The sequence below is a fragment of the Aethina tumida genome, chromosome 4 (assembly GCF_024364675.1).
Source record: "Aethina tumida isolate Nest 87 chromosome 4, icAetTumi1.1, whole genome shotgun sequence".
NCBI lineage: Eukaryota > Metazoa > Arthropoda > Insecta > Coleoptera > Nitidulidae > Aethina > Aethina tumida.
This window is the reverse complement of record NC_065438.1, coordinates 17019110-17046364: the sequence shown is the minus strand read 5'-3', so window position 1 is coordinate 17046364 and position 27255 is coordinate 17019110. Positions and strand designations below refer to the sequence as shown.

Here is a 27255-nt window from a genome sequence, read left to right as displayed (position 1 = left end):
CTCTTTATAATTAAATTATATTTATGTATAAAATAGAAGAAAATTTTACTAATTAAATAATGAAATAAAATTTTTTAACTATAAAAGTTTATTCTTTATTATTATGAAAAAATGATCTTATGTAATATATTTTATAATTTATCATTTTATAAACAATCATTAAAATTTATAATCTAATAATTAATTAATAATCTATTAAAAATAATAATATATATATATTTTTTTTCATAAATATAATTTTTTAAGTAAGAGTTTAATTTAAGGTCCAATTTTATGTTTTTTAATAATATAATATATTTTCTATGTATTTTCAATTTTTTAAATTATATAAATTATATTAGAATATTTCATTATATACTTAAATTTAAAACTAAAAATTATTAATAATTTTTAAAACAATATGTGACTCCTTTTTTTTATTTTTAATTTACACTATTTATGTTCAAAGAAATTGTTATCGTATGTTGGGTCGGTTCCACCCCAATTGTCCCCTTAAAACTCGACTGTTTGAAATAGTAAAAAATCACGAAAAATTCCCAGACACCGCAGACGCCGAAGTGGTACCACCACCCGAATTATTTCTTTATACGTTCACCTGAGCTGTCACAGTCGGCGCGTAACAAAGTGACCCACTGTCCCCCACTATGGCGCTAGAAATAAGTAGGTTCCTGTATAATGTGCGGCTAGGCGCGCATACCTACACGACGAATTTTTGAGTGGTGCACATTGTTTCAGTACTTCAGACCCTGTCCGTACGAAATGGTTTCATGGACCGTATACAGTGCGTTCAGTGTATCGCGTGCATAGTACTCGCATCCTGTACATAGTGCGGCGTCTAAAGTTGTTGGTGCCGGTTTGTTGTGTGAAATACAATTGAATTCGCTTTCCGGTCGAGAAAAAGAGAATTAACATTTTATGAGAGATTAAAGATGATCGTTCGCACCGTAAGTGTTGTTTATATAATTTTCGGTTTCAGTTAATTAATACTTGTTTTATTGTTAGGCGCGTTGCATTAACAATAAACTCTCGGTTTATACTCACGATGTGCGGATTGTTTTAAATTCACCTGCACATGTATGGAATAAATCGCTATTGTTGAATTAAACTAGATATTTTTATGCGATGTACACTTTTCTTAAGTCAAATAATATATAATAATATACTGGAACTAACTATTATTGATTTCTCTTCAAAATAAAAATTTATATGTCAATATTTATGAATAAGAATATATTAAATTAATTAATAAAAATTAATTTAAAAACATAATAGAAAATTGATGGGATTATTTGGTTATTGAGATATTTTATGCCCCACAATTATTCTTAAATCAAATAAGAAATATGGTAAAACAACTTTTATTGATTTCAATTCTAAATTAATTGAGTATTTATAGAGTACCTAGAGTACTATCATATTTTCACTTAAATTATATATTTTTATACTCGTAAATTTAGAGGGACACATTTTTTATATTATTTTAGAATATTTAATTAAATTTTATTATTTTATTAATATTTAATTTAAATTAAAAAAGGAAAATTTTAGTAATTAATTAGTAAAACAATCTCGATAATGTGATAAAAAAATTTCAGGAGAAATATTTTTTTCACATTACCGCCAATAAATAAATAAAAAGTAACTATTTAAATTAAGAAATATGGCAAAACAACTTTTATTGATTCCTCCTCAAAATATAATTGTCAATAATATTTATTGATTGATTTAATTAATTGAAAAACATACTTTTTAATTTTAACTCTAAATTATAATAATTGAGTTTTTATAGAGTACTACCATAATTTTACTTAAACTATATATTTTTATACTCTGCAAAATTTTCTTAAGTGAAGAAAGAATTTATGGAGAAATTTGTTTTATTGATTTCTCTTCAAAATAAAATTATATGATGTATCAATAGTTAATATTTAGAATTAATTGAAAAACATATTTTTAATGTTAACTGTAAAAAATGTGGCTATTTGGTTATTGAGTGTCTATAGAGAAAGAATTTATGGTAAAACTACTTTTACTGATTGTGCCTCAAAATAATTTTTTAAGTATCAGTACCTAATATTTAGGGGAATTAATTAAAAAATATATTTTTTAATGTTAACTGTAAAAAATATGATTAAATGGTTATTGAGTATCTATAGAATACGTAGAGTACTATTTTGACATAAACAAGATATTTTTTAGCCCTACAAAATTTTCTTAAAATAAGTAAGAATTTATGGTAAAACTACTTTTACTGATTGTGCCTCAAAATAATTTTTTAAGTATCAGTATTTAATATTTAGGGGAATTAATTAAAAAATATATTTTTTAATGTTAACTGTATAAAATATGATTATATGGTTATTGAGTATCTATAGAATACATAGAGTACTATTTTGACATAAACAAGATATTTTTTTGCCCTACAAAATTTTCTTAAATCAAGTAAGAATTTATGGTAAAACTATTTTTGTTGATTTCACTAAAAAAATAAAATTTTATGTATCTGCAGTTAATATTTAGAAGAATTAATTGAAAAACTGTAAATAAATGTGATTATATGGTTATTAAGTGTCTATATTGTACATAGAGTACTATTTTGACTTAAACTAGATATTATTATTATATTTTATAATGTTAACAATAAATGAATATGATTATTTGGTTATTGAGTATTTATAGAGTACCTAGAGTACTATTTTGGCTTAAATGAAATATTTTTATACCCTACAAAATTTTCTTAAATCAAGTAAGAATAAGACTTTTCCCAATATCTCTGTGTATTTTTTAATATGAAAAAAAAAAATCAAAATAAAATGTAATAAGTATACTAGTATATTTATTTAGTGTATTTTTAATGTTTTTAATTGTTCAGTGAAGAAAATTAATAACTTGAATATTTAATTTAACGAAAAAACTTTGATAGGTTTAACATTTAAATGTTAAATGAATGTAAACTTTAATTTATAAATATATTTAAAAAAATAACATTTAATTTTAAGTAATTATTTTTATAATGAAAAATTAGTAAAAAGTAATAGTATCTAAATTTTGGGGTTTTTGGATATTTATATTTATTTTATATTTTATAAAAAATATATATATTTTAGGAAGAATTTTAATAGAAGTATAAATAGAACAAAATATAAATAAATGTATTAATTTTTATATTATATTTTACATATATTTTTAAAATTTTTCAAAAAATGTGAAATATAAAAAAATAATAAATATAAATAATATATTTCTATTAAAATATTTTATAAAAATTAATTATAATTTAATTTTATATAATATGTATATTTATATTTATAGATTAAATTTTACACTTTTAAATATACATATAATATTTTATAAAATTAAATTATAAATTATTTTTTATAATATAATCAAATATAAATATGAAATAATAAATTTTAAGTTAAGTTTTTTTAACGAATACATTGTTTGTAATTAAAAACCATGTAAATTTTGCTATAAGGTTGACATTTCCTAAATTATCCAGTACTATGTGAGTACTACCAACAATTCAGTGATTATTACTAAAAATTACCTACAAACTTTGGAAATACTTGTTATAGTAGTTATTAGGGAGAGGGAACTTTTCATGATCTCACTGTATATTTTTTAATATGAATAAAATTTTTTAAAATTACTAAAAACATAAATAAATAAATTTAATCTATATAATATTTTGTGTAATTAAATTTAATTATTTTAATAGAAATATAAATATAGTTAATTACATTTTTCCTATTTTTTATTTTTTGAAGTTGTTACAAGGAAAGGTCGTCAAGTCCTCTGTTATAAATGTTTTAATAAAGATCTGGAATTTAAAACCATGTAAATTTTGCTATACCTAAATTGACGCCCCAAATTGATGAGTACCATTAGAGTACTATCAATTATTCAGTATTTTTTAATAAAAAATTCGACATTTACACAAAAAAATATATGTAAAATATAAAATAAAAATTAATATGAATAAAATTTATTAAGATAAATTTAAAACAATTAAATAAATATATAAAATAAAAATAAATGCACTATTTAAAAATTAAATTTATATAATTAAATGTCAAAATTTCTTAAGTTTGTAATTATATGCTTATTACATAAATTTTTAGCATTTCTTTAATCACAATTAAATATAAGTATAAAGTATACAAAACATTTTATGGTTTTTGCTTTCTCGTTAAGAGAAAGCCTCTTCTAAAATATGTAATTATTTGATTATTTACAAAATAAGATTGAATATTTATTCATTCATTCACAACTGTGAACATACCAAATCTACAACACGTCAGTCACATACCCGAAATAATATATTTCATCACTTGCTAATAGTAATTTTTTAAAAACTATAAACAGCCCATTGTCCTTATCTCCATAAACAAACGCGAATAAATTAATTTCCGACTCAAACTTGACCTTGTTAATGCGCCATATACATATCGTAATAGCCTGAATTAAAAAAAATTCATTGAGAAACGGTAGTCGCCGGTGTGTTGTCATTCCTTTTTAAGGAAGAAACGATTTAACGCTTACAGAACACGGCACTATTGCACATCATTCGATATTAATATTTTCCGAATAGTACCAGGATGTGATTTTAAATTAAAAATAAAACAATAGAAACGGTAGAAAACACTTTCCATTTTTTAAATTTCGAACCGTATACACGTTCCGGTTTCGATTTGCACGGGTCGCAAATGTCGCAACGCAGCATCCGCGGTCCATGTCCGAAGGATTGTTTCCAGAAAAAATCGATTTGCAGATTGATAAGAACAATGGGGGAGTGGAAAATCAGGTGGAACAGGTCGATTTTACGATTTGTTGGCTAATTTTTTGTTTTGCGTATTTTATCTACGTCCTCAAATTAATATTTATGTCGGGTGTGCAATTATGCAAAAAGTGATCTTTTTATGCGATCTGTAAGATATGTAAAGTATTTATTCCTGCAGTCAAGTAATGTAAGTAATGACAGTCATAAAATATTATCTCGATTGTGGTAAATTATTGTCACAGAAAAGTATAGATTTATAGAAATATACGGGGTGATTCACTTAATTTATTCTATTCAATTTAAGTATGTTAAAATATACACGGTGTTCCATTAAAAATAACAAAATTATTGATGTTTAAAGATGAACAAAATTAAACGTAAATAATGAACACCTTGTATAAAATTTGTTAGTTCAAATAATAGCTCCTTATAGGATGGTCTATCGTTAATGTGTATATCAAAAATGTACTTTGTAGCATCAAAATTGATGGTTTTAAAGACATTTTAGTTAGGTCATCCATCTGTCAAAATTTTCTAAAAACAATTAATAACCCAAAAACTACTTGGTTTAAGTATAGAACATGGTATAGCCATTATATTTGTAATTACATGTAGAATTTAAAAATCTAAAAATATACAGGGTGTTCCGCTAAAAATAATAAAATTGTTGTCAGTTTCGGCTAAACCGGAAAAGAAATTTTGTTCAAAATATATTAGGAAAGTAGTTTCAATCATGTTATAATTATTATAAAAATTTCAAATCAATACGTTTTTCCGTTATTGTGATTTCCAATTAAAATATTTCCAATGTTAATTTGGTGGTTAAAACCAGAAGAGTAGTTTCATAATTATGTTTTAATTTAAACATGATTGGGCCAAAATTTATAGACATATGATAAAAAACAATTTTTAACTTTATTTTCTTATGGAGAAATTTAAAAAAAAATATATTTAGATTTTCTTTATTATTGGACACCTTGTATGTTATATTATTTATCAATTTTCCAACTATTAAAAATGGTTTAAAAATAAAAGAGATGGTGTATCTGATGAAGTGAAGATGAACATCCTCAAGGTCGTCCTAAAACTTGTACCAACGAAGAAATTAAGCAATATCTCTTCCAAAATTCTGTTACAGCATGTTTGTAAATAGGTCAGTCATAAAAGCTATGATGAAACAACCATTAGAAAGGGACTTCATGCAATGAATTTTATTAAAAAGTTGGTCAAATAAATTTCACATAAATTAAGTGAGGTTAACAAAATTAAAAGTTTGACAATTGACAATTGTCTTTTTGAATGCAACGCAAATGGGTCTTTTATTGATGATGATAATCAATTAATCAAATGTTAGCAGATTGACAAAGTTTATGAAAAACTATTTTTGAAATTTGAGGGACTATATTTTCTTCAGGAGAAAGTTCAGAAAAAAAAATATTTAGATTTTCTTTAGTGTTGGACGTGTTTTACCTACTCCTAAATTTTGAACGCCTGTTTTAAAGTGATCTCGTATATTATGGTATTTTAAATATTTTTATGTTTTTCCATGTTATTTATCTTCTATTATTTAAAACATTTTTTGGTTATAAAAGAAGATGCAGTAATAATGTGACAATGAAAGAATTCAAGATGAACAACTTCAAGGTCGTCCTAAAACTTGTACCAACGAAGAAATTAAGAAATGTCTCTTAAAAAATTCTGTTACAAAATGTTTGTAAATAAGTCTGTCATTAAACAGTGATGAATCAAGTATTAGAAAGAAACTACATGCAATGAATTTCATCAAAAAGTTGGACAAATAGATTACATATAAATTAAGTGAGGTTAACATAATTAAGAGTTTGGCAGTTGACAATTCTCTCCTTGCTTGCAAAGCAAATGGGTCTTTTATTGATGGTAATAATGAATTAATCAACTTTTTACTGTTAGCAGATTGACAAAGTTCATGAAAAACCATTTTTTTAGTTTGAGGCACTGTATTTTCTTCAGGAGAACTTTAGAAAAACATTTATTTACATTTTATTCCCTGTTGAACTTGTTCTACCTACTCCAAAATTTTGAACTCATGTTTTAGAGTTATCTGGTGTATTATAGTATTTTAAATATCTTTATGCTTTTCCCATGTTATTTATTTTCTATTATTTAAAACATTTTTTGGTTATAAAAGAAGATGCAGTAATAATGTGACAATGAAAGAATTCAAGATGAACAACTTCAAGGTCGTCCTAAAACTTGTACCAACGAAGAAATTAAGAAATGTCTCTTAAAAAATTCTGTTACAAAATGTTTGTAAATAAGTCTGTCATTAAACTGTGATGAATCAAGTATTAGAAAGAGACTACATGCAATGAATTTCATCAAAAAGTTGGACAAATAGATTACATATAAATTAAGTGAGGTTAACATAATTAAGAGTTTGACAATTGACAATTCTCTCCTTGCTTGCAAAGCAAATGGGTCTTTTATTGATGGTAATAATGAATTAATCAACTTTTTACTGTTAGCAGATCGACAAAGTTCATGAAAAACCATTTTTTTAGTTTGAGGCACTGTATTTTCTTCAGGAGAACTTTAGAAAAACATTTATTTACATTTTATTCCCTGTTGAACTTGTTCTACCTACTCCAAAATTTTGAACTCATGTTTTAGAGTTATCTGGTGTATTATAGTATTTTAAATATCTTTATGCTTTTCCCATGTTATTTATTTTCTATTATTTAAAACATTTTTTGGTTATAAAAGAAGATGCAGTAAGTAATAAAGTGACAATGAAAGAATTCAAGATGAATAACTTCAAGGTCGTCCTAAAACTTGGACCAACGAAGAAATTAAGAAATGTCTCTTAAAAAATTCTGTTACAAAATGTTTATAAATAAGTCTGTCATTAAACAGTGATGAATCAAGTATTAGAAAGAGACTACATGCAATGAATTTTATCAAAAAGTTGGACAAATAGATTACATATATATTAAGTGAGGTTAACATAATTAAGAGTTTGACAATTGACAATTCTCTCCTTGCTTGCAAAGCAAATGGGTCTTTTATTGATGATAATAATGAATTAATCAACTTTTTACTGTTAGTATATTAACAAAGTTCATGAAAAACCATTTTTTTTAGTTTGAGGAACTGTATTTTCTTCAGGAGAACTTAAGAAAAACATTTATTTACATTTTATTCCCTGATGGACTTGTTCTACCTCCTCCAAAATTTTGAACTCATGTTTTAGAGTTATCTGGTATATTATAATATTTTAAATATCTTTATGCTTTTCCCATGTTATTTATTTTCTAATAGTTAAAACATTTTTTGGTTATAAAAGAAGATGCAGAAAGTAATAAAGTGACAATGAAAGAATTCAAGATGAACAACTTCAAGGTCGCCCTAAAACTTGTACCAACGAAGAAATTAATCAATATCTCTTAAAAAATTCTATTGCATCATGTTTGTAAATAAGTCAGACATTAGAAAGAGACCACATGCAATGAATTTCATCAAAAAGTTAGACAAATAGATTTCATATAAATTAAGTGAGGTTAACAAAATTAAGATTTTGACAGTTGATAATTTTCTTCTTGCATGCAACGTAAATGGACTTTTTATTGATGACATGCGTCGAAAAATTGTTTAATTATGATAATTTTCTTTAGTCTAAATAATGGGTTGAAACTAGTAAATCTGGTGGAAGCACTTAAAAAAAGTTTTTAACCAAAAAAAAGTTTAATGACTGTATGATGAACTGATGGAGGAATTTTAATTGTTGACTAATTACCAAGAGGAGAAATAATCTATTAATTTTATCGACCTCAACATATAATTTGTCAAAACTGGGGACTGTAAAATTGGGAGAACAAAACCATAAATTTTATACTATACAAGTTAATAATAATAAAATAACTCATTGTACTGTGTGGTTTCCTGTCTATTTTTCATTTTTCGTGATAGTTCATGTTTATTGAGGACACAGTATATTAAATAACTAAGACACCATCACTTCCCTCAATGTGTGCAGTAAATATTGTGGCGTAACGCAAAACGAAACCGCAAGTCGGTTGATCATAAATCAGCTTGTGTTATTGTTATTCCTTCCATTCAACAAAGGTACGCACCTACGTATTACTTAATTTTCAAATAATTAACATGCAGTCGTATTATAACACTTCCGTTGGAAATTATTGCAATGCAAATTTTCCCAGTTTCCACACGTTTATCGGTTTTCAGTTGCGGCACCCATAAATCACAATAAAATTGTAAAAACACACGAATCATCTGACACACATAGATACACGTCTCCACTTATGTAAAAACAAAATCTTTTCTAATCCCACAAATAAATCACATTTTATTAAATTGTAAATCATTCCCTATTTATAACAGTCGTTGTCATATTAATTATAAAAATTTCTAATAGGTGGGTTACAATCGTTGTCTTCACTTTTCTTCTCTATCAGTGCAGATAAGACTTATGAGTGTCAAACTGAAAACGGGGACACCGATTGTCACCACGGGGGAATTCCATCTTTCACGTCAATAAATTAAATCGACACAAAAGTTTTGTTCTTATGTCACGACTTATTGTTTAAATTTTTTAGTTTTTTATAAATAAATTCTTTGCTGATCCGGTTGAACAACAGACATGTTATTATTGATTACATATTTAAATAATGATTTGCAATAAAAATAAAATTATTATGATACAGGTAATTAATTGGTTGATTAAACAAATAGATAAAGTTGAATAAATTAAAATCAGGCTGGTGGATAATTATTCCGGTGATTGTCATATCAAGTTCAAAGTTATATTCTATTATTAATTACAATAAAAAAAATTAATAAAATCAATAAACTAATCGGTAATGTTCATGGTCAAGTACAAGTGGTATTTGTGGAACTTCCGTTTAAAAATAAGAAAAATTAGAAATATCAGAAAAATTAGAAAAACTAGAAAAATTAGAAAATTTAGAAAAATTAGAAAAATTAGAAAAACTTACGAAATTTGAATAATTTGAAAAATTTGCAAATTAGAAAAATTGTAAAATTTTATAAAAATTTGAGAAATTACGAAAATTGAAAATTTTGGTAAATTTAAAAAATTTGAAAAATTTGAAAGTTTGAAAAATTTAAAAAATTTGGAAAATTTGAAAAATTTGAAAGATTTGAAGTTGGAAAATTTGAGAAATATGAAATATTTTAGAAATGTGAAAAAAATTTGAAAAATTTGAAAAAATTTGAAAAATTTGAAAAATGAAAAATTTGAAAAATTTGAAATATTTTAGAAATGTGAAAAACTTGAAAAAATTTAAAAAATATGAAAAATTTGAAAAATTGAAAAATTTGAAAAATTTGAAATATTTCAGAAATGTGAAAAACTTGGAAAAATTAAAAAAATTTGAGAAATTTGAAAAATTTGAGAAATTTGAAATATTTCAGAAATGTGAAAAACTTGGAAAAATTTAAAAAAATATGAAAAATTTGAAAATTTTGAAAAATTGAAAAATTTTGAAAAATTTGAAAAATTTGAAAAATTTGAAAAAATTTGAAAAATTTGAAAAAATTTGAAAAATTTGAAAAAATTTGAAAAATTTGAAAAAAATTTTGAAAAATTAAAAAAATTTGAGAAATTTGAAAAATTTGGAAAATTTGAAAAAATTTGAGAAATTGAAAAATTTGGAAAAATTTGAGAAATTTGAAAAATTAAAAAAATTTGAGAAATTTAAAAATTTGGAAAAAATTTTGAAAAATTAAAAAAATTTGAGAAATTTGAAAAATTTGAAAAATTTGAAAAATTTGAATAAATTTGAGAAATTTGAAAAATTTGAAAAAATTTTTGAAAAATTTGAAAAATTTGAAAAAATTTGAGAAATTTGAAAAATTTGGAAAAAATTTTGAAAAATTAAAAAAGTTTGAGAAATTTGAAAAATTTGAAGAATTTGAAAAATTTGAAAAAATTTGAGAAATTTGAAAAATTTGAAAAAAATTTTGAAAAATTTGAAAAAATTTGAGAAAATTGAAAAATTTGAAAAATTTGAGAAATTTGAAGAATTTGAGAAATTTGAAAAATTTGAAAAATTCAAAAAATTTGAAAAATTTGAAACTAAAAAATTAAAAAAATTTGATAAATTTGAGAAATTTGAAAAATTTGAGAAATTTGAAAAATTTCAGAGATTTGAATAATTTGGAAAATTTTAAAAATTAAAAAAATTGAAGAATTGGAAGAATTTGAAAATTAGAAAATTTTAAGAATTTGGGAAATTTGAAAAATTAGAAAAATTTTAAGAATTAAGGAAATTTGGGAAATATGAAAAATTATATAAATTTGGGAGATTTCAAAAATTATAAAAATTTGCAAATTAGAAAAATTAAAAAAATTTGAAAAATTATTTGAAAAATTTGAAAAATTATTTGAAAAATTATAAAAATTATTATAAAAATTATAAAAATTATAAAAATTATAAAAATTATAAAAATTATAAAAATTATAAAAATTATAAAAATTATAAAAATTATAAAAATTATAAAAATTATAAAAATTATAAAAATTATAAAAATTATAAAAATTATAAAAATTATAAAAATTATAAAAATTATAAAAATTATAAAAATTATAAAAATTATAAAAATTATAAAAATTATAAAAATTATAAAAATTATAAAAATTATAAAAATTATAAAAATTATAAAAATTATAAAAATTATAAAAATTATAAAAATTATAAAAATTATAAAAATTATAAGAATTATAAAAATTATAAAATTATTAATTACCATGAAAAATTTAATAAACTAATCAATAATGTTACTGGTCAAGTTTGTCACATCAAGTACACAAGTGCTGGTACCATTAAATTAGCTTCCGGTTATTTATATTGACAGTGCAAAAGTACCACCTATTACGATTTATTAACAGAAAAACAACGTGGGCGTCATCAACATGAAAACTGAAGGCTCAAGGCGATACACATTCTAAAAATCCAATAAAAATCATTACTATATTTATTAAATCAAGATCACAATAGATGTATGCAAGAATGCCGGCACGAAGGACAATAACTAAATTATTGTGACAAGCTCAATAAATAAGTGCACGCATAAATCCAACACAAGTGTGCCTCAGGGCACCGTATTTGGACCCATTGCATAAATTTCCTCAATCATTAATTATTAATTACACGCATTGATCTAAAATGTAAATAAACAATGAATTAAAGATGCCCCATTACCAACACGGTAATCTGTGCAAATCGGATTCTGTTGTGTGCAATAAACCAAAATAATTATCGTGCAAATGCTTTCTAAACTGTCTCTTCTTGTCCATTAAATCGATAAAAACCCATGGCAAATTATCAGCACCAAAAAATTTTAATTCATGGAAGGCAGTACCGACACGCACATGTGTCACTTAATTTAATATTTAACGAGAGATCTAAAAACTTTCCCTAAACATTGCGCACGATGAAATTATAACAATTTTTCCTTCTGTCAATCGAATGGTACTCGTAGTACCGTCATCCTAGACTTATTTGCAAATCGGAGAAATTTCCGAATTGGTATTCGACAGACGCGCCGGCAAGTCGGAGTTTATTGGGAAATGTAAATAAACATTTTACTTAACACGCACAGTTTTAATGTTAACCTAAAAAAATCACTTTCTTACCGTTTGAGAGGCCGTACATGCTAATCAGGCAAATTGTGCAGACGCTTTTAGAATTGCTTAGCGATTTACATAATGCCAAGATACAATTGGTCAACGTATTAGTAAGCTATTATTTAATAATTTCCTATTACAAGCCCACGAAGCCGAAGGATTCAGCCTTCGGTGTGGAACTGGAGTAGGTACCGCCGTCGCAAAATGAATCATCTCGAAAGTTAAATTAAATTATTCTGAGAATTTATTACGTTTTGAAACAGTCCCATGACCTTAAGACAAATATTGTCTATTGTCCTTTAAACTTTCTCCGACTGAATTTCGTCTGGTATGTTAAAATGAAATGAAATTCTTCAAGAAAAATTGTTTGTTTTGAATAGTTTTTTGGGACTTGGCCATTATTCAAATTTTTCCCTGTAAACACTTAAAACAATGCCCGTTTTATGTTAACTTTCTATCAGTTCCTAGAAGAAGCATTAATAAAACATCAGGTGAAGGATTTCCTTACCCGGATAGAAATTTCCACTCCCATAAGGAAAATTTTTCTTTGCATTTCTTCGACGGTCAACAACGGCGGTTCATTCATGGTACTAAATAATTAATCATGGCCGTTATACAATACGGATTTGTGTGTCAATCACCAGAAAGGTCTAGGCCGAAATAATCATGAATCGTGTTGCATGTTTATCGATCAGTAATCGTTGGTACGTTGTCGATGATCAAATTCAGCTGATTATGATCATTGAGATAATATTTCCGGTCTTGAGCCCACCTATCATGTTGATATCACCAATGTCTAGTTAGTAATCATCCGTTATTGGGGGAACGACTTAAAATATTTCTAAATTTTCTTAAGTTTTCTAATTTTTCTAATTATTTTTCTAATTTTTCTAAATTTTCTAATTTTACTAATTTTTTTAATTTTTCTAATTTATTTAAATTTTTCAAATTCTTCAGATATTATAAATATTTCAAATTTTCTAATTTATCAAATTATTCAAATTTTTATGAATTTTATAATTTTTGTAATTTACAAAATTTTCTAATTTTTCAAACTTTTCAAATTCTTCAAATTTTTCAAATTCTTCAAATTTTTCAAATTCTTCAAATTTTTCCAAATTTTTTAAATATAATTTTTCTAATTTTTCAAAATTTTCACGTTTTTCTAATATTTGTAATTAACTTTTCTAATTTTTTCATAATTATTCCAAAATTTTCAAATTTTTCAAATCTAATTTTTAATTTTTTTTAAATTTTTCCATTTTTTTAATTTTTTTAATTTATATAATTTATTCGAATTTTTCAATTTCTCAAATTTTTCAGATTTTTTAAATATTTTAAATTTTTAACGTTTTTCAAAATTTTCTAATTTTTCAAATTTTCCATATTTTTCAAATTTTCCGTATTTTTCAAATTTTTCAAATTCTTATGATTTATTTTTCTGGCTTTTTTATTTATTTTAATTTTTATAATTTATCTAATTTTTATAATTTATCTAATTTTTCTATTTTTTTAATTTTTCTAATTTTTCTTGTTTTTCTAATTTTTCTAATTTTTCTAATTTTTCTAATTTTTCTAATTTTTCTAGTTTTTCTGATTTATTCAAATTTTCCAGTTTTTCAAATCTTTCAAATTTTTCAAATTTTCTATATTTTTCAAATTATTCAAATTTTTATAAGTTTTATAATTTTTGTAATTCGTAAAATTTTCTAATTTTTCAAATTTTTCAAATTCTTCAAATTTTTCCTAATTTTTCATAATTTTTCCAAATTTTTCAAATCTAATTTTTCTAATTTTCTCTAATTTTTCAAAATTTTCACGTTTTTCTAATATTTGTAATTAATTTTTCTAATTTTTTCATAATTATTCCAAATTTTTCAAATTTATCTAACTTATTCAAATTTTTCAATATTTCAAATTTATCACGTTTTTCAAAATTTTCTAATTTTTTAAATTTTCTGTATTTTTCAAATTTTTCTGATTTATTTTTCTAATTTTTCTGGTTTTTTTATTTTTTCTAATTTATCTAATCTAAATTTTTCTAATTTTTCTTATTTTTCTAATTGTTCTAATTGTTTTAATTTTTCTAATTTTTCTAATTTTTCTAATTTTTCTAATTTTTCAAATTTTTCAAATTTTTCAAATTTTTCAAATTTTTCAAATTTTTCTAATTTTTTTAATTTTTTTAATTTTTTTAATTTTTTTAATTTTTCTAATTTTTCTAATTTTTCTAATTTTTCTAATTTTTCTAATTATTCAAATTTTTCAGGTTTTCAAATTTTTCAAATTTTTCAGGTTTTCAAATTTTTCAAATGTTTGAAATATTTGAAATTTTTAAAATTTTTGAAATTTTTCAAATTTTTCAAATTTTTCAAAATTTTCAAATTCTTGAAATTTTTCAAATTTTTAAATTTTTCATAATTTTTCCAAATTTTTCAAATCTAATTTTTCAAATTTTTCACATATTTCTAATTTTTGTCATTAATTTTTCTAATTAATTTCTCCAATTTTTCTAATTATTTCAAATTTTCAAATATTCTAAATTTTTCGAATTTTTCGAATTTTTCAAATTTTTCACATTTCTAAAATTTTTCAAATTTCTAAAATTTTTCAAATTCTTCATATTTTCCAAAATTTTTAAATTTTCCAACTTTTCCAAATTTTCTAATTAATTTTTCCAATTTTTCTGATTTTTCTAATTTTTTAAATTTTTCTAATTTTTGCGATTTTTGTAATTTTTATAATAAATTATAGTAAAGGAATTATTGGTGGGAGAACATAAAATACTTCAATATTTGATATAATATATTAAATGTACACAACTTAAAGTTTCTCAAAGTCGACCCAAAGTCCTCCAACGGGGGCCAACATGATATAAATTGGGTCAAACGTCAGAGGCATTTTAGTCTTTTTATTAAAATTAACCCTAAAATTCTTTAGAATATGAATCATGGCCACTTTAATCTGCAGCTGTCCAAATCTTTGTCCTAAAAATTAATAAAACATCAATCATTAATTATCATAATTATCAACGTCACAAACCTAAACAAGCCCTAGGCCCATCACCAAAAGGTTTAAAAAGCCCCCTCGCAACATCCGACAAGGAATTGTTTTCCTTGAGGAACCTCTCCGGAATATACTTATCACTATCCGGAAAGTAATTTTCGTCCTTGAAAAACGAACCCCAAGGTAGCAAAATGCCCGTTCCCGGCTCAATGGTAACCGACAGAGGCTTAAAGTCCTTGGTGTTGGTGGTCTGGTAGGTGAACTTCTCCGTGCACACTTTGCTGAGCACCGTAATAATTGGGTACGTCCTCATCGACTCTACAATAAACAAAACGTTTATATTTAATGACCCAGAATTGTTTGGTTTAACTATAATTTACCACTTAGACAGGCATCCAAATACTCCATCTCCGCGACCAACTCGTAGGTCAGCTCTCCGTTGTTCTCCTCGATTTTGGTTACGATTTCGTCCCTGAGTTTGTCTTGCACGTCCTGATTCAGTGCCAGTTCGAAAAGGGCGAAACTCATAACTATGGAACTGGTTTCGTAGCCGTCACCGAAAAACGTCGCAGCGTTGGCGACCACGTCTATCATGGTAAAATTGGGGTTGTTCTGCCTCAATTGCATCAGAGTGTTGAGGTAGTCGTTCCTTTGGACGTTGTTCTTTTCTCTGTACTCCACTGTTTCTTCCAGAAGGGACACCAGGCGGGTCTCAATTTCGTTGGTGACCAATCTGAAATGGAAATCAAAAAATTAACCCTTTGGTCCTATTTTGGAGGTTGGTTGTTTACTTAAGGGACAAGATCTTGGATAGCCAGGGCATTATGAATATCAACATCATCTTATACGATTGAACGCCTCCGGGTGTCAGGAATTTGTCGGCCAGTTGTTTAAATTCGGATTCTGGATTCTCGAAGCATTTCGCCTCTAGTCCAAAAGCAGATATTGCAACGTTTTCCAGAGTGGTTTTGGTGCACACATCCTTTAGTTCCAAAGTCGGGTTGTTTGCATCGATTTGTTTGTTGATGTAGTTCACCAGTTTTCTGCTTACATTATCTATCAATGGAAACAACGTCTTCATCTGAAATGTGAAGACGTAATTATAAGGTTAACAGTGTAGTTTGGGCTACCACCTTTCCGGATGTAAAACAAGGGGTCAACAATCCTCTGGTTTGCTTCCACTCTTCACCTCTTAGAAAGAACGGGTTCCTACCCAGAATCGGGTCGTTCTTCTTGTCAAGATACACATCATTATCATAGAAGCTCTTGAAGTTTCTCACTGTGATCGCCTTCAGCAAATCTGGATCTCTGACTAGCAAAGCTGGCGTCCCTGATTTGTAGATGCCAACGAATGGATAACCAGGCCAATCCCTTACAAGTCTTAATTAGTAATAGTTTCTAACTTAAATCAACTGTACTTACTTGTATATATCATTAAAAAACTGATGAATGGTCCTCTTTCCAAAAAGAAAAGGTCCCAGATTTCCAATAAAGAAGCTGGGGGTGGGTCCCGGTACTTTTAATCTGTCCCAGTAGCCAAAAATGAACTTATTCAACGCGTAAGCCAAAGATAATACTATTATTAACAGCCACCAAAACATTGTTGACTTGTTATGAGGGCACAGGCACTATTTAGACTGGAGGCAATTGATGCATGTAGCTGTTTATTTAAACCAATTTAATCTATTTAGGGTCACTTAAATTGAACAGAGGTGACAAGATCTCACACACAAAATTATCAATATTTATTTTGATTTTTTATACTTTGGTATTCTACACATTCATGTTTTAAATAGTATTTATTGTAAAATGTAATATAAATAAGAAAAAAAGGAAAATTAGAAAATTTGAAAAATTAAAAAAATTATCAATATTTATTTTGATTCTTTATTCTATTGGTATTCTACACATTAATGTTATGTAATAATATTTATTGTAAAATATAATATAAATAAGAAAAATTAGGAAAAATAGGAAAATTAGAAAATTTCAAAATTTTGAAAAATTAAAAAATTAATTAGAAAAGTTATAAAAATTAGAAAAATTTGAAAAATTAGAAAAAATGGAAAAGTTTGGAAATTTTGAAAAAATTGAAAAATTTGAAAAATTTGGGAAATTAATTTGTAAAATAATTTGAAATTTTTGAAAAAATTTATAAAATTTTAAAAAATTGAAATATTTGAATTCTTTAAAAAATTTGAAATATTTAAAAAATTTGAATTGGACAAATTTCAAAAATTTGATAAATATGGAAAATTATTTGAAAAAATTGAAAAATTTGAAAAATTAAAAAATTATTTGAAAAATTTGGAAATTTTGAAGAATTTGAAAAATTTGAAAAATTTGAAAAATTTGAGAAATTTGAAAAATTTGAGAAATTTGAAAAATTTGAGAAATTTGAAAAATTTGAATAATTTTAAATATTTGATAAATTTGGAATATTTGAAATAATTGAAAAATTTGAAAATTTTCAAAAATGTGGAAAATTGGAAAAACCTGAAAAATATGGAAAATTGGAAAAACCTGAAAAATGTGGAAAATTTGAATAATTTGACAAATTTGGAGTGTTTGGAAAAATTAAAAAAATTGAAAATTTTTAAAAATATGGAAAATTTGACGAATTTGACAAAATTGCAAATTAGAAAAATTATAAAATGTTTAAAAATTATAAAGACTTGAAAATTTTGAAGAATTTGAAAATTTTGAAAAATTTGAAATATTTGACAAATTTGGAATATTTGAAATAATTGAAAAATTTGAAAATTTTCAAAAATGTGAAAAATTGGAAAAACTTGAAAAATGTGGAAAATTTGATTTGGAGTATTTGAAAAAATTAAAAAAATTGAAAATTTTTAAACATTTGAAAAATTTTACAAAAATTTGAAAAATTTGACAAAAATTTGAAAAACTTGACAAAAATTTGAAAAATTTAACAAATATTTTAAAAATTTGAAAAGTGAAAAATTATGTGAAAAATTGAATTTTGAAAAATAATTTGCAAAACTTGAACATTTGAAAAATTTGAAACAGATTTGAAAAATTTGAAAAATTATTCGAAAAGTTGAAAAATTTGGAAAAATTTGAACAATTAGCAAAAGTTATTTCACAAATTATAAAATTTATAAAAATTATAAATATTTGAACAATTTGAAAAATTTGAACAATTTGCAAAAATTATTTCAAAAATCATAAAATTTTAAAAAATTTGAAAATTTTGAAAAATGTGAAAAATTTGGAAAATTGAAAAATTTTAAAAATATATATTTGTGTAGTTATTTGTCTGTCTATAACTATCTTCTTTAGATGAATGAATGAACTTGTTCCTAACAAACAGTAAAAAGTGTAGACAACCATTAAATTATGGTGTTTATAAAACTCAGTATATTGGAAAAGGATTTTTAGATAATAAAAGCAATTCTTTCTAGTCAAATTTATATTTAAAATAATAAATTTTACTAAATCTTAGTAACTAAGTAAGTAAGTAAACGGTTTATAAAATCACTAAAATATTAAAAAAGCGTATTTGGTTTTGAGGTTATGACACAAACAACCTAAAGTTTCTCGAAGTCCACCCAGAGTCCACCAACGGGAGAAAGCAGAATATAAACGGGGTCAAAGGTCAGAGGCATTTTAGTCTTCTTGTTAAAAACAATCCTAAAGTTCTTTACGATATGCACCATGGCTAATTTAATCTGTAGTAGGCCGAACTTTTGTCCTAAAAATTAATAAAAAAACAATAAAATTGAACTAAAATTAGAAATTACACAAACCTAAGCAAACCCTTGGTCCATCACCAAAAGGTTTGAAAACACCCCTGGCTACATCTGATAAAGAGTTGTTTTCCTTCAGGAACCTTTCAGGAATATACTTGCCACTTTCCGGAAAGTATTTCTCATCCTTGAAGAAGGAAGCCCACGGTAACAAAATACTGGTTCCTGGTTCAATAGTAATGGACAAATCCTTAAACTCCTCCTTGTTGGTTGTTTGGTACGTAAACTTCTCTGTGCACATCTTGGTGAGCACACTTAAAGAGGGATAAGTCCTTTGTGACTCTGTTAAATAAACAAAACAATAAGCGTAACGTCAAAAATTAATAAGTAACTTACCGCTCAAACAAGCATCCAAATATTCCATCTCCATGATCAACTCATAGGTTAGCTCCCCCTTGTTCTCTTCAATCTTCGTTAGAATTTCTCTCCTGAGCTTGTCTTGCACATCTGGATTGAGAGCCAGCTCGAACAGTGCGAAGCTCAAAACCGTGGAACTAGTTTCATAGCCATCTCCGAAGAAGGTTGCAGCATTAGCAACCACATCCATCATTTCGAAGTTGGGGTTGTTTTGACGTAATTGCATCAAAGTATTGAGGAAATCGTTCCTTTGGATGTTGTTCTTCTCTCTATACTCCACCGTTGTTTGAATGAGCGACGTCAGGTGCGTCTCAATATCTTTGGTGACCAATCTAAAATGAACCAACAAATTAACTATTTGCCCATTTTTTATGCGTTAATTAATTACTTAAGGGACAAGATCTTGGCCATCCAGGGTAACAGCGATACGATCATGAATTTAAAAGCTTGTAAGCCTCCTGGTGTAATAAATTTATCGGCCAATTGTTTAAAGTCGGAGTTTGGGTTGTCGAAGCACTTAGCTTCGAGTCCAAAAGCTGAAATTGCGACGTTTTCCAGAGTGGTTTTGGTGCAAATGTCCTTTAATTCTAAGGTGGAGTTGTTCGCCTCAATTTGTTTGTTGATATATTTTACCAAGTTGGTGCTTACGTTGTCAATTAATGGAAACAATGGCTTCATCTAAAATAGAAAGACGTAAATATGTTTTGATGACATCAGTGTGGCAGAAGATACCTTTCCTGAAGTGAAACAAGGTGTTAGTATTGCCCTGGATTTCCTCCAATCTTCTCCACGCAGGAAGAACGGGTTCCTCCCCAAAATCGGATCGTTTTTCTTGTCGAAATATAAGTCATTGTTGTAGAAATGTTTAAAATTTTTCACTGTGATGGCCTTTAGTAGATCCGGATCTCTGACCAGCAAAGCTGGTGATCCAGACTTGTAGATTCCAACGAACGGATAACCATGCCAGTTCCTCACAACTTGATTAATAATAGTTTTTAACACAAATTAACTATACTTACTTGTATATGTCATGAAAAAACTCGTGATATGTCTTCTTTCCAAAAATGAAAGGTCCAAGGTTTCCGATGAAGAAGGTAGGAGCTGGACCTGGCACTTTTAATCTGTCCCAGTAGCCAAAAATGTATTTATTCAAGGCGTAAGCCAAAGAAACTGCAATTATTAACAGCCACCCAAACATTGTTTCGTTGTTGCACTCACTGTTTACACTGTTTGGAGTAGTTGAAGCATGCCGCATTTAATATACGCCAATTTCATTCATTTATCAAAGGTCATTTAAATTAAAAAGGTGATGGAATCTCTTAATAAAGTTGTCAATATTTATTTTGACTGTAAGATTATATTTTTCTGCACAAATAAAGGAAATACTTGTGTTTACGAGAACACATGACAAACAGTTATAAACTCAGATTGTCATCATAATGTGGTGGTATTTGGCTTCTCTGAGTACCATCTTGTAATTAGAAACATGTTGGGTGTTCCTAATTATTAATTTCGTTGGTCTAGGAAAAGACTTTTTGAAATGGAAAACTTTATTTATACTATATTTTATAAAATATTCACAGTAATAAAAGGTCTGCTCATGATGAGACTAAATAACCTAAAGTTTTTCGAAATCAACCCAAAGTCCTCCAACGGGAGAAAGCATAAAATAAACGGGGTCGAAGGTTAGAGGCATTTTGGTCTTTTTATTGAAAACAATCTTAAAATTCCTTAATATGTGAATCACAGCTAACTTAATCTGGAGTTGTCCAAACCTTTGTCCTAAAACCCAACAAAAAGTCATTCAAAATTAAAGAAAGTTCAAAGACACAGACCTAAACAAATCCTTGGTCCATCACCGAAAGGTTTGAAGAGTCCCCTGGCAACATCTGACAAGGAACTGTTTTCCTTCAAAAACCTTTCAGGCATAAACTTATCGCCATCCGGAAAGTACTTCTCATCTTTGAAGAAGGAACCCCACGGTAGCAAAATACATGTTCCCGGCTCTATGGTGACCGACAGATCTTTAAAGTCTTTGGTGTTGGTTGTTTGGTACGTAAACTTCTCTGTGCACACTTTGGTAAGCAACGTTAGAGCTGGATGAATCCTCTGTGACTCTGTGTTTAAAGGACAACAGTAATTTGTGGTCTAAAATTGTTTTATATGTAATTTACCACTTATACAAGCGTCCAAATATTCCATTTCATTCATTAACTCATATGTTAATTCCCCATTGTTCTCTTTAATTTTTGTCATTATTTCACTTCTGAGTTTGTCTTGTACGTCTTCATTGAGAGCCAGTTCGAAAATTGTGAAGCTCATAACTATGGAACTAGTTTCATAACCGTCTCCGAAGAAGGTGGAAGCGTTGGCTACAACATCTATCATTTCGAAGTTGGGGTTGTTTTGTCTTAATTGCATCAAAGTGTTAAGAAAGTCGTTCCTTTGGATGTTGTTCTTTTCCCTGTACTCTACTGTTTCTTGAACCAATGATACCAGGTGGGTCTCAATTTCTTTAGTAACAAATCTAAAATGAAAATCATTAAAAAACTAACTCTTGGTACTCCTTTTGGAGTGCTTACTTAAGAGAAAAGACCTTGGATAGCCAGGGTAATATGTTTACCAACGTCATTTTATAAGCTTGCAAACCTCCAGGTGTGAGAAATTTATCAGCCAACTGCCTAAATTCGGAATTGGGATTATCGAAGCATTTAGCTTCGAGTCCAAAAGCTGAAATGGCAACGTTTTCCAGGGTGGTTTTGGTGCACAGTTCCTTTAGTTCGAAGGTGGGGTTGCTTGCTTCGATTTGTTTGTTGATGTACTTTACCAGATTATTGCTTACATTGTCAATCAGAGGAAACAACGTCTTCATCTGAAGCAAAAAGGTAAATACATAGAAAGTTTAGGTGTTGCCTTGGCGAAACTACCTTTCCGGATGTGAAACAAGGTGTCAACAATCCCCTGGTTTGCTTCCATTCCTCTCCCTTGAGGAAGAACGGGTTCCTACCCATAATGGGATCGTTCTTCTTGTCAAGGTATACATCATTGTCGTAGAAATTCTTGAAGTTTTTCACAGTGACCGCCTTCACTAAGTCTGGATCTCTAACCAGCAAAGCGGGCGACCCGGACTTGTAAATTCCCACGAAGGGATAACCATGCCAATCCCTTGAAGCTCAATTAATAATAGCTTCTGATGTGAACCGTCCATACTTACTTGTATAAGTCATCAAAAAACTCGTGAAAGGACTTCTTTCCGAAGAGGAAGGGTCCCAGATTCCCGATGAAGAATGTGGGGACGGGTCCCGGCACCTTTAATCTGTCCCAATAGCCAAAAATAAATTTGTTCAAGGCGTACGCCAAAGACAAAACCACTATTAATAACCACCAAAACATTGTTACGTTGATGCAAGAAAAAAAACTATTTAAACTGATTAGGGCACCGCTATATATACACATAAGCCAATTTAATTTGTTTATCTGGGGTCACTTAAATTGATCGGAGGTGACGGATCCCATAGTAAGCCATGACAAGCAGTTAAAAGCGCACACATCAAGATGATTGTTGTGATGTGTTTATATTTTGATTTCCGATATTTGGACTAGTTCATAATTGTATAACAACTCGGTTATCTCAAAGCAAATTAATTGAAAAATTGTTTTTAAGTGTGCACATGACTGAGCAGCTAAAAACACACACATCAAGATGATTCTTATGAAGTGTCTCTATTTGTCTTGGTGAGATAAAATTAATGGTATTAAATTTTGCTTGCAGATTTGGACATTAATTCTATACACAGCAGTGGAATGTCACACAGGATGTTCACCATTGTACGGTCATGAACCATGCAGCTTTTTGCCGGCTCCACCAGGAAAGACTCCACCCTGTGCCAGACCTGGCCACACCTACTGCGAATACCCGGACCATTACCCAGGGTAAAAACCACCAACTCTTAAAATTTACTGCCGTTTTACATCGAAAACGATTTGTATTGTGTTCCGTGATCAGAAACGGAGAAAGTACAACTAGATAAAAGTTCCCATCATCAGTTCACATGATTTTTTGTGCTGAGCTGATGAACGGAAACATGTACTTAGGTCTAGGTGAGAGGTGCACCCATTTCAATTAACCAGTCTATATTTCACTACTTGGTACACATACAAATGACATCACGCAATATTTTGACGGTGTGAAAGTACGGTGCAATATGCGTAATAAAGTTACGCAGTTGGACCGATTAGAATTATTTTTTACGTCGTATCATCCAGTGTCTTTTATTGAGCCGTTCATGTAGATGTAATGGGCTTGCACAATGCATTATGATAAATATTTGTATTGTGTGGTACACGACTGATGCATTTGTCGGCACAAGAAAGGCATGTTGTAATAAATGCATGTGACCCAATTTTACGTCGGTAAACACCCACGGTAATTGTTGTTTTGCTAATTTTAGGAGGTTGATACATTATCTCATACAGAAGTGGAGGTACGACCATACGAGTTATCTGAGCGATGAGACGAAAGAGGAGTTTTCATCATACATTTTCCCCCAACCCAAGCCGGAATATGGACCTCCTGGCTACCAAAGTTTCGGCCCCAACGGCATTAACGGTCAGCAGTCTTTTGTGCCTGAACCTATTTACATACCTAAGCCACAACATCCCATAAGGTACAGTCAGAATTACTTCAACAAGTACCTCAATAAAGACCTTTATTTAATTTTACTTAGGTTGGATGACAATGGATACTTGCCACAACAGAACTTCTCCGCTGGTGTCTTCAATGGATTCCCAGACAATAATAATTTGGTTTATCAGGAACACTTGAGGAATGGGCAGTACTACACTTACAAATACTCCAATAATTTCCCTCAAGTCAACAGACCAGACTATGGGGCATATTATTATGACCAACCACAACAATACAGCAACCAAGTTTGGAAGAGGTACCAACATCTCATACCCAACTCATCCAATCCACTAACAATTGTGTTTTACAGGAAAGCCGAGGTAAAGTACGGAAGACTCAAACGTTCGTTGAGGTTCAAACGTTCACAACAAATCCTGGACAAGAACTTCCAAAACTTGTCGTCCAACAAGACTTTAACAATCGAAAGAAGACGTAGACAAGCCAATCTATCCGGTGAGCCCCTTTGTAGGTCCAGATCACAGTTCATCATGCCCAGGGCGGCCCTAAACAACAAAGGCAACTGGATGTACATCGTCAACATGCCCGAAGTGGACAACCGATACACCCAACTGGTCAGAAGCGAATCCTGCGTGTAAGTACCGGCTAAAACATCACGTGACGGGTACTAATCCTTGTTGTTTTTCAGATCTCAGACTTGCAGTTCGATTTGTTCGCTGCCGGCGGGCTATACGTCGAGATGCGAACAAAAATACATCCAAAAGCGTCTGGTGGCGCTCGAAGGTGGTGGAAATCAGCTCTACACGGACGTTTTTTGGTTCCCCAGCTGTTGCGTATGCACACTTTCGAATAGCTAGTATCGCTTAAGTAAATGTTAGATAATGTCAGCTATTTTTCGTACAGGCCAGCAATTATATAAGCCTCGAACGTACCATAAAGCTTTTATTAGTATGTAAAAAACAATTTTAATGTTGCGTCCTTTTGAATTACTGCGCTTGGGTAGTTTACAATGGATGAATTGTGTTTTATTAGTCTGTTTTTATTTTAATGTGAGGGATGAATTTCCGATGTGACTGTCATATACCAATAATTGTACATAATAGTTACCATTATGTAGAGGATATTTTTTTATTATAATTTATTATTTTTATACCATACAGTTTTCATATAGTTTTAGTTAATTGTGATTTATTAAAATTATGTTATCAATTTATTATAATATACGATAATAAAATAAAATTATTAGTTTCAATTGTTGTTTTAATAATAAAATGAATGCATTGAAGATGTACGTCAAGGTCATCCTGAAATCTGTTCAAACAAAGAAATTGAGAAATTTTTCGTGCAAAATCTTTAGTCATTAAATTGATATAAATCAACAATAATGAGTCTTGATGCAAGGTCATTCGTCAAAATTCGACAAATAAATTCTGCATAAATTAAGTGAGGTTATTTAGTTTAATCGTTTGACAATTGTCAATTCCCTTCTTGCATGCAAAGCAAATGAGTCATTTATTCGCATAAGATAATTAAAAGAAGCTTTAAAATATTAATCCACCTCATAATCTCGATGTTTCTTTATTATTTACTTTTGTCGTCGTCTAATTTTTTTAAATATTCACTGAACATCTTTTGATATAGATGGAGAAGAGTAGAGTAGAGAAGAAAAGAAAAGAAGAGAAAGAGAAGAGAAGAGAAGAGTGGAGGAGTGTGGAGGAGAGTGGAGGAGAGTTGAAGAGAGTGGGGGAGATTGGAGAAGAATGACGGAGAGTGTAGGAGGGTGGAGGAGAGTGAAAGAGAGTGAAGGTGAGTGTAGGAGAGTGGAGAAGAGTAGAGAAGAATAGAGAAGAGTAGAAAAGAAAAGGAAGAGGTGTGGAGAGGAGTGGAACCCTGATGAATTACAACTGAAATTCTTTTCAGTTGTCTTAACCTAAGGAGAAGAGTGGATGAGAGTAGAGGAAATTGAAAGAGAGTGGAGAAGAGTGTAGGAAAGTGGAGAAGAGTAGAGAAGAATAGAGAAGAGTAAGGAAGAGTAGAGAAGAATAGAAAGAGGTGTGGAGAGGAGTGGAACCTTGCTGAATTACAAATGAAATTCATTTCAGTTGTCTTAACCCAAGGAAGATTTTGATAATTATAAAATGGATTGTGGGTGAAACTGTAGATATAGATTACATACCAAGAGACCAAATTTTATGAAAAAAGTACTGAAACACAGTACTACAAACAGTATTTAGTAAGTAATTAATTCAATTCAATTTATTATGACAACATGTATAGTGATTCAATGAAAGCTTCAAAATGTTATCTAGTCTAGATATTTCTCCATGTAAATCTTATTTATTTTTGTCATCAAATTATTGACATAGTAAAAGATTTCATTTTAAAATTCAGGGTGACATTTTCTTCAGCTTCTCTTCAAGCAGTGCACTAATTTCGGTCCATTTTAGAACCTTTTTCCATGAGATTTATAGAACGTTAGGAAGAAATTATTAATTTTAATAATAATTGTTTGTTACATAAAAGTTATTTTAAAGTTAAATGATAAAAGTGTAATATTTCATCTTGCAATTGTTATAGTGTAATCTGGGTTGTATATAATACAATTAAAGTAAACTTAAAATATATTTTTAAAGAACAAACAAAGTCTAATAAATATTTTTAATAAATATTTGAATTTCAATTATATTAATTTATTTATTTTTTTAATATTTAACATTTTCTTTATAATTTTCTAATTACTGTGTTGACTTATTTTGATTGACAATATTAAAGTATTACATAAAAATATAAATACATATAATAATTTTACTGAAATGCTTAATTTAAAAAACGGAAAGTGAAAAAAGCAGATTTCACTTTCATAAATAACACAAAATATATTAAACATATTAAAGATAAGCAACCGATTGGTGACACAGCAATATAGTTATTGGTGTTAAATAAGAAAATCTTCTTTTATGTATTGAATATTCATCAATATCAATGAGGAATTTCTTATATAAATTATAGCTATACATTTTCCAATTAAAATAGTTATTTTGTAATATGT

The 27255-nt window shown here is 27.8% G+C and overlaps 3 protein-coding genes across 4 annotated transcripts; 1 reads left to right on the top strand and 2 right to left on the bottom strand.

Annotated features, from left to right (window-relative positions):
- The first annotated feature begins 786 nt into the window (after positions 1 to 786).
- LOC109607554 (protein spaetzle 5) lies at positions 787 to 25458 on the top strand. Of its 2 annotated transcripts, none has more exons than XM_049966016.1 (6): positions 787 to 944; positions 23334 to 23494; positions 24013 to 24228; positions 24289 to 24504; positions 24559 to 24840; positions 24895 to 25458. In XM_049966016.1, exons 1-6 carry the CDS (start codon positions 930 to 932, stop codon positions 25061 to 25063), a joined length of 1059 nt encoding a protein of 352 aa, XP_049821973.1. In that variant the 5' UTR covers positions 787 to 929; the 3' UTR covers positions 25064 to 25458. The 2 variants fall into 2 exon arrangements, with proteins under 2 accessions (XP_049821973.1, XP_049821972.1); XM_049966015.1 differs by lacking the exon at positions 787 to 944 and adding an exon at positions 4923 to 4970.
- On the bottom strand, positions 15221 to 17063 carry LOC126265262 (cytochrome P450 6j1-like). The gene is made up of 6 exons (XM_049966014.1): positions 16857 to 17063; positions 16568 to 16805; positions 16226 to 16515; positions 15815 to 16167; positions 15471 to 15752; positions 15221 to 15415 (listed from the first exon to the last, which is right to left on the bottom strand). The coding sequence occupies exons 1-6, from the start codon at positions 17033 to 17035 to the stop codon at positions 15252 to 15254; spliced, it is 1506 nt and encodes a 501-aa protein (XP_049821971.1). The 5' UTR covers positions 17036 to 17063; the 3' UTR covers positions 15221 to 15251.
- Positions 18850 to 20778, bottom strand: LOC109600308 (cytochrome P450 6a2). Its single transcript, XM_020016446.2, has 6 exons — positions 20581 to 20778; positions 20294 to 20531; positions 19950 to 20239; positions 19541 to 19893; positions 19205 to 19486; positions 18850 to 19149 (listed from the first exon to the last, which is right to left on the bottom strand). The coding sequence occupies exons 1-6, from the start codon at positions 20757 to 20759 to the stop codon at positions 18986 to 18988; spliced, it is 1506 nt and encodes a 501-aa protein (XP_019872005.2). The 5' UTR covers positions 20760 to 20778; the 3' UTR covers positions 18850 to 18985.
- Positions 25459 to 27255: the final 1797 nt, after the last annotated feature.

Coding starts and splice junctions, on each gene's coding strand:
- LOC109600308 (XM_020016446.2), bottom strand. CDS start 20,759: ATGTTTGGGTGGCTGTTAATAATTGCAGTTTCTTTGGCTTACGCCTTG. Junction 20,532..20,580: donor TTTTTTCATGACATATACAA/GTAAGTATAGTT, acceptor TCAAGTTGTGAG/GAACTGGCATGGTTATCCGT. Junction 19,487..19,540: donor TTTGGATGCTTGTTTGAGCG/GTAAGTTACTTA, acceptor TTTATTTAACAG/AGTCACAAAGGACTTATCCC.
- LOC109607554 (XM_049966015.1), top strand. CDS start 4,923: ATGCGATCTGTAAGATATGTAAAGTATTTATTCCTGCAGTCAAGTAAT. Junction 24,229..24,288: donor AAGCCACAACATCCCATAAG/GTACAGTCAGAA, acceptor AATTTTACTTAG/GTTGGATGACAATGGATACT. Junction 24,505..24,558: donor AGCAACCAAGTTTGGAAGAG/GTACCAACATCT, acceptor TGTGTTTTACAG/GAAAGCCGAGGTAAAGTACG.
- LOC126265262 (XM_049966014.1), bottom strand. CDS start 17,035: ATGTTTTGGTGGCTGTTAATAATAGTATTATCTTTGGCTTACGCGTTG. Junction 16,516..16,567: donor CTTGTTTTACATCCGGAAAG/GTGGTAGCCCAA, acceptor TTCACATTTCAG/ATGAAGACGTTGTTTCCATT. Junction 15,416..15,470: donor TGGGCCTAGGGCTTGTTTAG/GTTTGTGACGTT, acceptor ATTAATTTTTAG/GACAAAGATTTGGACAGCTG.